General features: G+C 40.8%; 1 protein-coding gene across 10 annotated transcripts in view; it reads left to right on the forward strand.

Moving 5' to 3' along the window:
- znf438 (zinc finger protein 438) overlaps positions 1-15,832 on the forward strand; it is a 272,996-nt gene that overhangs the window by 48,621 nt on the left and 208,543 nt on the right. For 4 of the 10 annotated variants that reach the window (XM_059971972.1, XM_059971974.1, XM_059971975.1 and 1 more), the window contains exon 2: positions 8,396-8,500. The exons of the other annotated variants lie outside the window; for them this stretch is intronic. Coding sequence is in view for 1 of the 4 variants with exons in the window: in XM_059971975.1 (XP_059827958.1) it covers positions 8,484-8,500 (17 nt within the window). In the remaining 3 variants the exon portion in view is untranslated. The remainder of the gene's footprint in view (positions 1-8,395; positions 8,501-15,832) is intronic. 10 annotated transcript variants of the gene reach the window in all.

The following is a 15,832-nucleotide window of genomic DNA, read 5'->3' on the forward strand; positions in this document are numbered from 1 at the left end:
AGATATTCATTATTTTTTTTATTAAGGGCTGATTTGTGTGGTGTCGGTAAGAGTTAAATAAATTGTAGAATGATATGAAGCCCCCAGTTTCCTTGGTTGCGTAAGTCTAGGGAAAACCACCGACAAACTAGTGAGATTGAGGTGTGCCTGATCCCACCCCGAACCCTGGTTTGTGTGGATGCTGTGTCATTTATTACCCTGTTACAAATTGAGGCCATGAAATACAACAGTGCACAGCATACGATTAAAGGAACTATATTTATGAATCTTAACTAAAAGGTTAGTAAAGAATAACAAAAAGAAAAGGACCTATTCTAGTTAAAGAGTCAAACGTGCACAAGTTGGAGCTCATCTTGTATTTCTCTGTCACTCACGCGCCAGGCCCTCGGTCAACGTGAAAGCTGACACCACCTTCCGAACGTCACTCACAATCCACCCTAAACAAATGGGTCTCCCACCGTATTGTATGCTGTGACCGGTTCTCCCCAGCATCTTCTCTCTTTGTCTCCTCTCGAACAAAAGCCCCAAGCCCAGCCATAGTGTCCCTCACCAGAGAAACCTTCCCTTCTTTTCCACCATCCTAATTGGATGGCACAATTTTCTCCTCATCTCTTGTCTTCAGCAATAATCTAAACATGAGCTGAAAACAAGCAACTCACAAAACAGCATAACAATTAAAAAATATGAAATAGGGCATTACAGATATACAAACATGTTCATGAAAACACCATGGTGATCTTGATACAAATAGATGCACCCAAGTCAGTTTGGAAATGAAGTCCATTTAGTTTCACTATGTTGAAAGTCTTAAAATCTACAAGAAAGAGGACTACAAAAAAAAATTAACAGCAGTTGCATATTGCTCAATTAAAAGTTAATGTCTACATAGTAAATGATAAGGAGCACTGGAAAAGCAGGCAAAAAAATAGATCATTGCCTCTTGTGGTATTGAAGATTTATTGTTGCAACTAAACTCAATAGCCACTGTATTAGGTACCTCCTTCAGAGATGCTTTCCTGCACACCACTGTTGTAAAACTTTATTTAAGTAATACTCACTTTTCTGCCAGCTTGAACCATTCAGACTATTCTCTGATCTGGTTTTTGCCCACAGAACTGCTCCTGTGCCTGGATGCTTTTTAGGTTTTTGCACTATTCTCTGTCATCTTTTGAGATAGTTGTGTGTGAAAATCCTGGAAGACCAACAGTTTCTGAGATACTCAAACCACCCTGTCTGGCACCAACAATCATTCCATGGTTAAAGACAATTGGATCACATTTTTCCCTATTCTGTTGTTTGGTCTGAACAACAACTGAACCTCTTGACCATGCCTACATGCTTTTATGCATTGAGTTATAGCTGCAAGATTGGCTGATTGGATATTTGCATTAATGAGCACGTGTGCCTAATAAAGGGCCACTAACCTTGATCTGAATTTATCCATGCGTAATTTTTCCCCCAACCAGTTAGAGGAGTTTTAGTGATTGATTAGTTTCACTTTCAATGTGTTTGTCTTGTCCTGTGTCTTATTGGCCATGCAGCTGACAAGTAAATTGGTTGGGGACAATAACTAACTTCTGTCTCAGCACAGCACACCACACTGCAGGAAGGAGTTACTGTCTCCTTCCTGTCAGCTTGAACCAGTCAGGCTATTCTCTGCTGCTCTGGTTTTTGCCCACAGAACTGCCCGTCTGGATGTTTTCTTTTTGTTTTTGCACTGTTCTCTATCGTCTCTTGAGACTGTTGTAAGAGTGTTAAGAAATGTTGGGACAGGACAGGATAGGAAAGTCAAGGTAGAGGAGCAAGTGTGATTTCATGTGAGCCCGTGGTTTTTCTCATTTTTTTATAATAGTTAATGAAGCTTATGAAACTTGTGTGCCGTCACTGCTGCATTCCAGGTCTATTTCTGTGCTCTGTCTGCAGTTCCCTGTTTCCACATGAGCACAATCCACATCCCTATTTATAGAATAGTAGTCCTCACTAATCTTTACCCTACAACATTTTGAACTCCGGTTGAGGTCTGACTGAGGGTTTATAAAGATGGACCTTGACCTCCTTGCTTCAGTATTGATTGCCTTAATTATTAAAAGCTTGTATCCTGTATGCCTTCCTAACTGTCATCTACCTGTGTTGATGGTTTTAAGCATCTTTGGAATTGTACTCCAAGGTTCCTTTGTTCCTCAGTTATCTCCAAGATCCTACCATTCAAATGGTAAATGAGACAAGGACATACCATTTATGTGCATGTCCTTGTCTCATTTACCATTTTTTTTTACAGTTCTTTTCACCATTTTACAGACCATTTCATCAACACATTGACATCTCCTACATTCTAAGACTGCATTCTATGTGTTCCTCAATTCTGCTTATCTTTGTGTCATCCGTCAACTTGCTTGTATTCTTTTTCACATTCAAATCTATATCATTCACAGCAAAGGTCCCAGTATTGATTCTTGTGGGATACTACTAGTCACAGCAATCCAATTGCAAAAGCAACCTGCCTCTCAACACAGGAGCCCCCCAGGTCTGTGTACTGAGTCCCCTCCTTTACTCCCTGTATACCCATGACTGTATCGCCACCCACAGCTCCAATCTGCTAATTAAATTTGCCAACAACACTACATTGATTGCCTTTATCTCAAAAAATAACGAGGTAGCCTACAGGGAAGAAGTCATCTGTCTGACACAGTGGTGTCAAGAAAGCAATCTGTCCCTCAATATCGAGAAAACAAAGGAGCTCGTTGTGGATTACAGGAGGAATGGAGACTGGCTTACCCCTACTGATATCAATGGATCTGGGCTTGAGAGGGTAACCAACTCCAATTTCCTGGGCATCCACCTCACTGAGGACCTCGTGGTCTGTACACACCAGTTGTGTGGTGAAAAAGACACAATAGCATCTCTTTCACCTCAGACGGTTGAGCAAGTTTGGTTTGGGCTTCAAATCCTAAGAACTTTCCACAGGGGGACAATTGAGAGCATCCTGACTGTCTGCATCACTGCCTGGTATGGGAACTGTACCTCCCTTAATTACAGGACTCTGCAGAGAGTGGTGCGGACAGCCCAGCACATCTGTAGTTGTGAGCTTCTCATGATTCAGGACATTTACAAGGACAGGTATGTAAAACGGGCCTGTAGGATCATTGGGGACCCAGGTCATCCCAACCACAATCTACTCCAGCTGCTACCATCTGGGAAGCGGTACCGCAGCATACAAGCCAGGACCAACAGGCTCCGGACAACTTCTTCCACCAAGCCAGCAGACTGATGAACTCGCACTGACTAGAGTGTATTCTATATTACACTGACTGTTCTATTTATTATAAATTACTATGAGTCTCGTCTGGCCAGTAACCCTATATGGCTGTGAAACATGGACCTTAAAAGCAGCTGATGAAAAGAAGTTGACAGCATTTGAGATGTGGACGTACAGACGGATCCTCAGGGTATCATATATTGAAAGGAGATCCAACAATTTCATCCTAGAAAAGATCGGCACAAAACCAATACTTCTGAAAACCATTATCCAAAGGAAACTTCGTTATTTTGGACACATCTCAAGAACTGATGACACACTGGAACGTACAGTGCTTGAAGGCAGAGTAGAAGGAAGCGCTCCTGAGGCAGACAGGGGACAACCTGGATCGACAACATCAAGAAGTGGAACAGCCTCACTGTCAGAGATGAAAGAAGTCTAACTGCCGACATATCACAGTGGAAGAAAGTGGTCGCCGAGGCTCTGAGAGAGTATGGCACATGATGATGATTGCACATGGCACATTTATATGGAGACGTAACATAAAGAATTTTACTCTTCATGTATGTGAAGTATGTAAGAAATAAAGTCAATTCAATTCAGTACTGCCTGCCTCCTATCGCCAAACAAATTTTGGATCCAGTTTGCCAATTTACCTGGAATCCTATGGACCCTCAATTTTCAAACCGGACTCTCATGTAGGATTTTTGTCAAAGTTTTTACTGAAGTACATCTAAGTCATGTCTGCTGCACTGTCCTCATCAATACATTTTGTAACCTTTTCACAGAATTCATTCAAAATGGATATGCCTTTGACAAAGCCACCCTGGCATCTGATTAGTCCCTGCATTTCTAAATGCTCATTACCCTGCTTGAATTTCTTCCCATTTCTTTCCCACCGTGTGAGACGCACAGATCTATAGTTACCAAACTTGCAAAGGGAAACTTGGCTACCTTACAGACAGCTAGCACCTCATCTCAGTAGAGACTCAGCAATCTCTTCCTTTACCTCATGTAGCAAGCTGGGATAAATCTCATAGAGCAGTACAGTACAGAAACAGGTTCTTCTGCCCATCTAGTCCATGCCAAGCTATTAATCTATTTAGTCCCATTGACCTGTATCTGAGCTGTAGCCCTCCATACCCTTCCTAAGCATTCATCCAAACTTCTTTAAATGTTGAATCGAACCTGTATCCACCACTGCCGCTGTCAGCTTGTTCCACACTCTTACCTCCCTTTGAGTGAAATTTCCCTCATGCTTCGCTTAAAAAATTTTACCTTTCACCTTTAACCCGTGATTCTAGTCCTGTCCTGTGCTGAGGATTTATCCAACTTTTAAGGCTGCCGTGGCACTAAGTGTTTCTTCTTTATTTATGGAGAACTGTGAGATTTTTGCCGGCACTCTTCACTGAATTCTCCAACTAAGACTGGTTCCTTTTTGAATATTGATGAAAAGGATTCACCTAGGACTTCACCTATATCATCTGGTTCCATGCAGAGATTGCCCATGTAGTCTTTAATGGACTCTGCTCTTTCCCTGATTATTCATTTGCCCTCTGTATACTTTTTTTTTAAAAAAAGGGCTTTGGATTTACTTTTATCGATTCCCCCCCCCCCCACCCCATCCCACCCTTGAGACCACTCATGGCTTTCCTAATTTACTTTTTAAGCTGCTCCCTACATCTTGACTGGCCTCCCTGTCATTATTTCCCTGTACTTGTCATATGCTTCCTTTTAATCTCCTTATCCAACCCTCAACATTCCTTGAAATCCAGGGTTTACTATACTTGTTACCCCGGGTTTTTACTTTACATGAGCATGTTGTGCTCTTAAATCTTTTGAAATTCTTCCCATTATTCAGATGTTGATTTGGCAGTGAATGGGTTTGTTATTCCAGGTTTTTCCTTATATTTATGGAATTGGTGTCCCTGCACCTCCACTAATTGAATGGAGACATTTGTTACAAGTTCATCCCTATTCTTTTCATAACTGCTTTCAATTGTACAGTCATGGTCACTAAATCCAAAGTGCAGCCCCACTGACAGTCCTTTCACACGACTACCTCATTTCCCAAGGTCCAGTAATGCACTTTCCCTTATTGATTTACTAACATTCTACGTTTAAAAAAAAGCTGTCCTGGGAATATGTCAAAAATTCTTCTTGTTCTGACTTTTAAGACTTTTAATATTTGGAGAATTAAAATCCTGCAGTATGATAGCCATATTTTTTCGCATTTTTCTGATGCTCCTACATATGTTTCTCTATCTTCATATGACTGTTGGGAGTTCTGTAATCCACCCACCCCTCCTGCACGTATTTAGCAAAGTATTAATAGAATTTTTGTTTTTCATCTGTATCCATCTAGCCTCAATTGAGGAGGCTTCTTTGTATCCTTCCCCAATACTGACATGATGTAATTTTTTGACCAAGAGTGTAATATCACCTCCCATTCACTTGAAAATTCTGTATGCTCTGAGTTGCTAGTCCTATGTGCTCTTCAACCATTGTCCTATTTTGGGAACCTGTATGATAAAAGTATCCTCAAAGATAAACACATTTTACAAGAAAAAAATACTGTTAGACTTTTCCAGTTGTGTTTGCTATCTTGCTCTGGCTTCATTTGCCCACAGCAGTATTCAGATAAAGTCGTCAATGTGCTCCAACTTATTCAAATCCTTTTTTTTTTGGAAAAACCATTTTGTATCTGTATTCAAAGAAAGATTTTGTCTGGAATATCTGTAGAAACGTCCCACTTCCAGGTCGGCTGCAGCATAAACCTGTACCATTGCCAAGCTGACCCACTAGTTAAGACTTTAATCTCTGCAAAGGCTTGGTTTTTCCTTTGATCATTATGTTGCAGTGGAACCTTATACTCTTCAAAGGTTATTGAAACATTAAGTAGTCCCATTATAATATCATAAATTAGATTAAAACTAAAGAAAAGCTATGGCACTTCAATGTAAAGGTGTGTTTTTTTTCTTTGTTACTGTTGGGAAAGGGTTTCCTTTTGTTAACTAGCAGGAATGCTAATTTACTGATAACGAGAATGGTATTCCTTTGTAAACCAAATGGGGATTAATGTTCTTTCTTCTGAGTCTGTAAGCTTTTGTTGACGGGCTTTTGGGGAGATCGGCGCGAGGGGGTCGAGAGAGAGGACGCAATGCTCTAAGCTGGGTGAGGATCGGACTCCAAAGGGGGGTCCGAGGCCGGGAGATTCTCCGGGGGGGGGGGGGATGAAGCTAGATGTGCTTGGTTGACCACTCGGAGGGTCCTGAGCCTGGAGAGTCGAGGAGTTCGGAGGGTCCTGAGCTGCGAGTCGAGGAGTTCGGAGGGGATCGAATGGTGGCCAGAAGACTTCAGAAATTGAGCTCCAACGGCTGTGCACGAAGTGGTTTGGACTTTGATAAGTTTGGTGCCTTTTCTTTAATTTTCTCTTCATATATACTGTATCGTTATTAATCACTTAGTTATAGTAACCTTTATAAATTGTACTCATTTAATCGCATATGGTGTACTGTCTGTTTTTGGGCGAGGCGGGGACATCACACAGCATCCACACCAGCTGATTACCCAGTTTGGCGGGGCCGAAGGCTGCTCCCCCTAGACGAGAATGAGCTGAGCGAGCCTGAGGCGACCCAGGGAGTTACATCAATTTTTCAGTGTTCCAGCGTGTTTGTATTTTAGAGATTTCTTTTAATCATGTTTTTTTGACTAAATTTTGACATTTGCTTCAATGCTGTTTACTTGTAAACTTGAACAAGTTGCAGTCTCAATATTTTAAAAAAAAGCTATAGATCTACTTCCTTTAAATTGGCCTTTAACAACTCCTATGGTCAATCCTTTAAGTGTATTAATGTTGTTCTGTTTTACGTATTTCCGTTTGAAAGGCCTTTACCTACATGATTATTTTGAAAGGTAGTGACTTGGAGAGCAGCACAGAGAATGTACCGTACATATGAGTTGCTATGTCATTAGTTACTGCAGCTCATTGTGTTTCTTATTAAATATTCTGAAAGGTACTGGAAATTAAATTGATATTAATACTTAGTCTAAAATTGTTCACACGGTCCCTACCTATTCATCGGTAGAGCAACAATCTGGAGAGGATTGAAAATAAAGCTATGGAAAGTCAAAACTCTCTTAATCTGGCAGTGAGCATGTGAAGGTGATGCTTGCAGTTTATTGGTGTTACTGCATTAATTACTGTTGCTACTTGATAAGATGTAAACACATTGAAAAGCTTTCCTTGATACTTGAAGGATTAGCAAATATTAATGTGGGACTTCACCAGGCCAAAACTGTGAAATCATATTGGTGAATAAGATGATTTTGTAGTTGTGTGGTGGTAGATACTGGAATCTGGAGCAATAAATGAGTTCCAGCAGGATCACAGTGAGTCAGGCAGGATCTGTAGAGGGAAGTGGGTAGTTGACATTTTGGATTGAGACTTTTAAAAGATTAGATAGTCAGTATGAAGATGGGAGGGAGAGCAGCTGATAGGTGGATTCAGTTGAGGGATGATTGACAGATGCAAGATATTCATGGTGGAGGTATCGCTGCCTGTTACTGATTGTGGGCTGCTGGTCAGGAAGTTGAGGATCAGTTACTGAGATAGTGTTGGGTCCCAGATCTTGGAGTTTGTAGATGAGTTTGCTTGTAATTATTGTATTGCAGGTTGAGTCAATGAACAATAGTCTAACATGGGTCTCTTGACTGCCCAGTTAGTTGCTCCAGAGATGAGTGTAGTGAGAGAGAGATGGCAACTTGGTTTTGGTGCCTGTTGTAGCACATAAGCCCTGCCACAACTAATGACTGGTCTGGGACTTGATTTTGAGCTGGTATTTTCACTTGGTATTACTGATGGCTTTACAAAGGTCGTATTTTGATTTCTTGTAAAGGTTAGGGTCACCTGATTTGAATGCCATAGTCCTAGACTGTAGTAAGGAGTGGATCTCCCAGTTCATCCATAGTTTAGAGTTTAGGAACACGTGAATTGTACTCTTTAGTACACAGTCTTCAGCATTCTTGCTGATGGGAATTATGATTAAAATGGATCAAATCTTAATATATAGAAGATTTTGAGGCAGCTTTTGAGCCTTTCACCATTCAAATATGATGATGGCTGATCCTCTGTTTCAGGTCTCATGTCTCAAGAAATCTATTTTCTTCTCCTTCTCAATTCAGCGACGGCCCACAGAAAGCAGAGAATCCCACAAAGCTTTAAAGTATGCAGATGATACTAAGGTAGGTGGCGTTGGGGAATAATGAAGTAGGTTTTCAAAGCTTGCAGAGAGATTTAGGCCAGTTAGAAGAGTGGGCTGAAAGATGGCAGATGGAATTTAATGCTGAGAAGTGTGAGGTGCTACATTTTGGTAGGAATAATCAAAATAGGACATTTATGGTAAATGGTAGGGCATTGAAGAATGCAGTAGAACAGAGTGATCTAGGAATAATGATGCATGGTTCTCTAAAGGTGGAATCTCATCTGGATAGGGTGGTGAAGAAAGCTTTTGGTATGCTGGCCTTTATAAATCAGAGCATTGAGTACAGGAGTTGGGATGTAATGTTAAAATTGTACAAGGCATTGGTGGGGCCAAATTTGGAATATTGTGTATAGTTCTGGTGACCGAATTATAGGAAAGATGTGTGGAATGAGCTTCCAGTATAAGTGGTAGAGGCAGGTTCGATTTTGTCATCTAAAAAAAAATTGGACAAGTATATGGACAGGAAAGGAATGGAGGGTTATGGGCTGAGTGCAGGTAGGTGGGACTAGGTGAGAGTAAGCATTCGGTACGGACTAGAAGAGCCGAGATGGCCTGTTTCCGTGCTGTAATTGTTATATATGTTATATGGTATGGAAATAGCTCTTCTGATTTTAAGAAGTTCAATGCCAGCATACTTTAGCCATGACAAACCAGCTCCATTTGTTCAGACTGTTGAACCCTGTCAGAATCTTGTACTTTCAATGAGACTTTTCATTCTTCTTTATTGAGTGCAGACTGTGTCAACACTACCTTTCTAAATATAACCATCATCTCAAGAATCAATCTCATGAATCTTTGTCCTACTTCCTTTGTAGCAAGTGCACTCTTTCTTAAGGTCTGCCCATCATTTGGTTCAACTGTTTCCTGTATGTCACATCTCATCTCTCACTCTTTCCCACTCTCATCTGTCCTCTCAATCCTGATGTAAGACCTGAAATACTGACCATCACCTTGCCTCCACAGAGACTGCTTCACCTGCAGAGTTACTCCCGCAGGTTGGATTTTTTTTTGCCAAATGCAAGAAAGTCTGTAGATGCTGGAAATGCCAAGCAACACAACACAAAATGCTGGGGGACCTCAGCAGGTCAGGCAGCATCCGTTGAAATGAACAAACAGTTGACTTGTAGGGCTAAGATTCTTCTTTGGGACTGGAAAGCAAGTGGGGGGGGGGGGGGTGATGACAGAATAAAAAGGTGGGGAGAGGAAAAGGTGGATAACTAGAAGGTGATCGGTGAAGCCAGGTTGGTAGGAAACGTAAAGGGCTAGATGGATGGGATTTGATGGGAGAGGAGAGAGGACCATAGGAGAAAGGGAAGGATGGCTATTAGGGGGAGGTGATAAGCAGTTGCAAAGAGGTAAGAGGTCAGAGTGGGGAATAGAAGAGTGGAGGGGGAGGGAAATTTTTTTTACCTGAAGGAGGAATTGGTATTTGTGTCAACAGGTTAGAGGCTACCCAGGTGGAATAGAAGGTATTATTCCTCCTCACTGAAGATGGCCTCATCATGGCACAAGAGATTGGCGTGTTAGAATGAGAAGAGGAATTAAAATGTTGGGCCATCAGGAAATTCCTCCTTTGGCAGATGGAGTGGAAGGGTTTGCCAAAATGGTCCCCCGATTTACAACCAGTCTCACCAATGTAGAGGAGGCAGCATCAGGAGCACTGCATACATTAGCTGACCCCAGCAGATTTGCAGGTGAAATGCTGCCTCACCTGGAAGGACTGGGGCCTGGAATGGAGGTGAGGGCTGCTTGTAGGCCTTTTTTTTAAATTAAAGAATAGGTTTTGGTAAAGGAAAGCTTTGCTGAGATAACAAATCAGCCATCATCTTATTGAATAGCAGCACAGGTGCAAGTGTCCAAAAGATTCTTTTTCATTGGCTTTTATCTTGTGCCTCTCAAATTGGTTTTCAATATGGTGCATTGTGAAGTTATCCTGTTAGTTTGAATCAAGAAGAAATGACAGTAGCTTAACTAAATAAAATCTTGCTCTCTGTTGGGGAAAACGTTCTGCCCCATATGCACCTGCCCAATTTTCTTCTTGCATGCCAGGTCATGGGCTTTATCCCTTGAGCTTTCTAAGTGCAATTGGCCTGGGAATTTCCCCTCAAAACATTGGGCGTGTAAATTTAGCACCTGTGTGTTGAGCAGTTATGTGCATGAATCTCTGTTCATGCTGTATTGTGCTGTATTTTAAAGCCCTGCTCGTTGCTGATCAATCAAATTGGTATTTAGACTGTCTAGATTTTTCAGTAAAACCTGCCAAATGAATGACTAAAATTGTGGTTTAATGTAGAAGTATTTGGCTTCTACTGTTGAAGGAAAATAATAATCATTATTCACCTTGGAACATTTAAGAAAGTAGCCAACCAAAACAGCAGCATTTTGGTGGTCAGGAAGTCGAGTGATCAGCTTGTTTGATCAATATCCTGGAATGGGGATTAGTCAATACTGAAAGGTTGGTTTTAAGCTTGTTCCATATCTCAGTGTAATTTCTGACTGTGTTGGTCACATTGGATTTTTTTTTTAACTTCTGGCTTATCTGAGAAAACCGCATGATAGGAAGGAAGGAACTTGCGTTTAAGAAACACCACTCCTTTCCTTGGGATGTCTCTAAGTGCTTCATATTTTTGTGAAATATTTCTGGGGTAATACCATTTTCAAACATAAGAACATACTGCAAAATGAAAAAGTTCCACATATCATTGATGTAAACTTGAACTGAAACCACAGTAGTATAGATGCAATATAACATACTCCGTAGGACTATAATAACATGTAACACCAGATCTATTGCAAATGATGATTCAGTGGTAAATTGTTGGCATTCACCTTAAGATCTCTTTAAATACTTCAGAATAGTTTCAGATCTTTCCTTGTGCTCCATTTTCTCTCTCCGTTGCATATAAAGGTCCCATGGCCTTCAGCATTCCACAAGAACAATTCATAGGATCTGTTGGCTAAGTTTGCAGTTATCATCCTTCACAATGGAACTGAGTGACAAACTATGGGGAGATAGCTGAGATTTAGCCTTGTTGGTGAGACTGCAGTTCACTGTAGGCTTGACCCTGGTAAGGATGCAGATGTTCCTCTCTGAATGATGTTGAGTATACTGCCAAACCACTTTCAGTCCAGATTACCTGCTTATGTCTTTGGAATGAGTTTTGAATTCTGGAAATTCTGTTTCAAAGGTCAATATTGTACCACCAGACCAGAGCAGTTTATTAAGGGTATTTTGGAGATGAGTTTCATTATTTGTAGCAAAGAAAATTATTTATCTATTCTAACGGGACTTTGAGATAATCACAAAAAAAGGAAATTATTATCAGTATCCTGTGTTTCTAAGTTTGAGGGAAAGTGTCCAGACTATCTTTGTGAAGCCTTTAATGTTGGAAACTCATAGACTAGGTATCCATGAGGAATTCATTGTCAGGGTGTGTATGATTTTGGGCACATTGTGGGTCAATGCCAGATTGAAAAGGTTCTCTCCACATTGCATGGGATAGCAGGGTATATGATTATTGCATGGGATAGCAGGGTATATGATTATTGCATGGGATATCAGGGTATATGATTATTGCATGGGATAGCAGGGTATATGATTATTTTTAAACAAGACATTTCTGCCTTGGTTTGATGATTTGTGTCTAAGGTACCTTTTGAATTATTTTCTTTAGTTTTTAGTTGGATCTTTAGTTGACTGTAATCAACTTATATTGACAGATTCAAATTCCATTTTCATTCTGTGGAATTGGATTATGTTGAATTGAATTTCAGGATTGTTTTACGTGATTCTATAAAAATCATTAATTGATAACCTTAATATGTTTAGAGGGTTTTGTCATTTACTGTCAGTTCTGAAATAATTTTATTGGCTTATCCAATCACATGTAGAGCAAACAAATGAGAACATTTATTTTTAAATATTTTACTCAATGTTTTTATTCTTACCGCCATATTGTAACAATACATTCTTGCTATTTCTGTATGCTGTCTGGAAAAATGAGCTAACATACCATCTTTTAGTGGGGAGAGGGGGAAGAGGGAAGATATTGTTATTGTTGATAGATGTGAAATTGGCCTTGGACTTCGAGAAATTGTCTGGTATTTCTAATCATTCATTATTAAGCAACAGGACTTTGCATTTATTGTTGCTTTCTGCCAGTTAGAATAGTTTATGCAACAGCTTGAGCTAAAAATTGATGGAACTTGACATACAAGAGAAAAGCTGCAGATGCTAGAAATCCAAGCAATCACACGAAATGCTGGAGGAACTCCGCAGGCCAGGCAGCATTTATGAAAAAGATTGTAGTTGATGTTTCAGGCCAAGGTGCTTCATCAGGACTGGAAAAATAGATGAGGGGTCAGAGTTATAAGATGGGGGGGGGGGAGGGGAGGAAGAAACACAAGGTGATACGTGAAACCAGGAGGGGGAGGAGGGCATGAAATAAAGAGCTGGGAGGTTGATGCGTGTAAGAGATACAGAGCCAGAGAAGGGAGAATCTGATTGGAGAAGACAAGGCCATGGAAGAAAGAAAAGAGGGAGGAGTACCAGAGGGAAGGAGGTGATCGGCTGGTAAGGAGATAAGGTGAGTGGGAAATGGGAATGGTGGGGGGAGGGGGTATAATTGGACGTTCGAGAAATCGATGTTCATGCAATCAAGTTGGAAGCTACCCAGATGGAATACACAGAATAGTAAACACAAAGTACACTGCAGATGCTGTGGTCAAAGCAACACGTACAAACACGCTGGAGGAACTCAGCAGGTCGGGCAGCATCTGTGGAAACGAACAGTTCTGACGAAGGGTCTTGGCCCGAAACCTTGACTGCTTGTTTCCACGGATGCTGCCCGACCTGCTGAGTTCTTCCAGCATGTTTGTACGTGTGGAATACACAGAACCTGAGTGTGGCCTCATCACGACAGTGGAGGAGGCCATGGACTGACATGTTGGAATGGAAAGTGAAATTAAAATGGGTGACCACTGGGAGATTCTATTTTTTCTGGCAGACAGAGCGTAGGTGCTTGGCAAAGTGGTCTAATTTGCATCGGGTCTCACCAAGATACAGGAGCTTACACTGGGAGCACTGGATATAGTATGTGACCTCAACAAGTGCACAGGTAAAGTGTCACCTACTCTGAAATGATCCTTTGGGGTCCTGAATGGTAGTGAGGGAGGAGGTGTAGGGGTGGGTGTGGCACTTGTTCCGCTTGTAAGGATAAGTGCCGGCTGGGAGATCAGTGGGGAGGCATGAATGGACAAGGGAGTCATGTAAGGAGTGAACCCTGCAGAAAGTGGGAGGGGGAGGGAAAGATGTGCCTCGTGATGGGAACCTGCTGGAGATGGCAGATGTTATGGAGAATTATGAACTGGAAGTGGAGGCTGGTGGGTGTAGGTGAGGAAAAAAGGAACCCTATTCGAGGTGGTGTGGCTGGAGGATGGGGTGAGGGCAGATATGTGCAAAATGGAAGAGATACAGTTGAGGGTAGCGTTGATGGTGGAGGAAGGGAAACCTCTTTCTTTGAAGAAGGAGGACATTTCCATCGCTCTGGATCGTAAAGCCTCATCCTGAGAGAAGAGACAGCAGAGACGGAGGAATTGAAAGAAGGGGATGGCATTTTTACAAGTAACAGGGTGGAAAGGGGTATAGTGCAGGTAACTGCGAGTAGTGGGTTTATAATAGACATCAGGAGATAAGAACTTGACATGCACATTTTTATTAGGCAAAATACAACATTCTCTGTGGGCTTCCAAAGTGCAGTGAGAAGCATCTATTGCAGAGTAGGCCTTTTTGTGATAAGAAAAAGAAACTTAATTAAATTGACCAATGTTGTAGCTTAACACAAGGAGTAAAACACCCAAGAGGATTTTAGTTGTAAGTGGATACGTAGCACAAATACATCCAATTCAAAAGCTTTACTATTAGATGTTTATTGCTGATCTGTTTAAGATACTTTACATTTTGTATGTTTCAGCATCAGGTATGCAAAGCTCAGTTTATACAACACTTTTCACTGGAGACTGATGTGGCATTTCATAGGCAGAAAACTTAGCGCTGTTTTCTGTACTAAATGCATTGGCGCTGGCAGTTTGCTTTTGCAAATCCGACAATACATTAACCACCTCCCACCTGTCCCTTTGTATCCAAGATTCTTGCAAGATATTGGTTTGACCTTGGCACATGTGTGAAATTTACTTCCAAAATAACAGTTTAACACTTTGGAGAATTCGAAGGAACATTGAAGGGTTTAAAGGTGTTCCTGTCAGTCTAAAGTGATTTGTCTTTTCCTGTGAACCTCTAACTGGATAATAGCATACAGCTGGTTAGTTGAAATCAGGGAACTGCTGGATATTCATCAGTTCTGTAAAATTGTATAAAATCGCTTGATTTGGTTGATACTGTGCAGATAAGTTCTGTTAACTGACGAACCTAAAGGTAGCATGATTAGACTCGGCCTGCTTGTTCTTTCTCTCTGCATTCTTCTTTTTCTTTATAAAGTAGCTATTTCCTCAAACACACAACTGCTTTTGGTCCAGATTTCCTTTGAAGTTTTGTGTCCACAGGAAACCATGTGACTTTCTATAAAGTTAATACTATAACAAACAATGTAATGTTAATAAATGAACAAGGAAGGTATGGATACTATTGTTTCATTTCAATTTGGGTCTTGTAGATATTTTCAAAAAGAATTTTGTATTTTCAAAAATAATTTTTGTAAAAATTCTCTATGTACTGTAGATAATTCTGCATTATAAATGGGGATAATTTTATTGACTTCAATTCTGTTAAGAGTGTCGGACAATCCTAATGTGGATTTTGGTCTGCAAGGAATATTGACTGAATTGTAAATGAGAAAATCTGCAGATGCTGGAAATCTGAGCAAGACAGGCAAGCCAGGCAAAGTATGCTTTCTTTCCATAAATGCCTGCTGAGTTCCTGCAGCATTTTGTGCCTGTTGCTTGACTGAATTATGGCAGATAAATCTGGTGTGGACAGAATGATCTCATCAGAATATTTGGATGTCAACAGGTGGGTTTATATTTATTCTGTGTTTCCCATTTTAGAGGTATTGTACAGGCAGTGCCAAAAAGTGCCCATTTTTCTAAGCTTTGCTTGTCCATTTAATTGAAGTCAAAAATTGCCATTTCATTTTGCATGTTGCAAGTCATTGGCTATATGCTGCCTCTTATGATAACCTACCTTTCCACCATCCTTGCCGTTCTTCATTAGATTGGATTTTTTTGTAAGTTTTACTTTTACATTATTTTCTCCATTTTTGTACTAAAGAAAAATTGCACATTACGAGCGGTGATT

This window comes from Hypanus sabinus, chromosome 6 (genome assembly GCF_030144855.1).
Source record: "Hypanus sabinus isolate sHypSab1 chromosome 6, sHypSab1.hap1, whole genome shotgun sequence".
Lineage (NCBI taxonomy): Eukaryota > Metazoa > Chordata > Chondrichthyes > Myliobatiformes > Dasyatidae > Hypanus > Hypanus sabinus.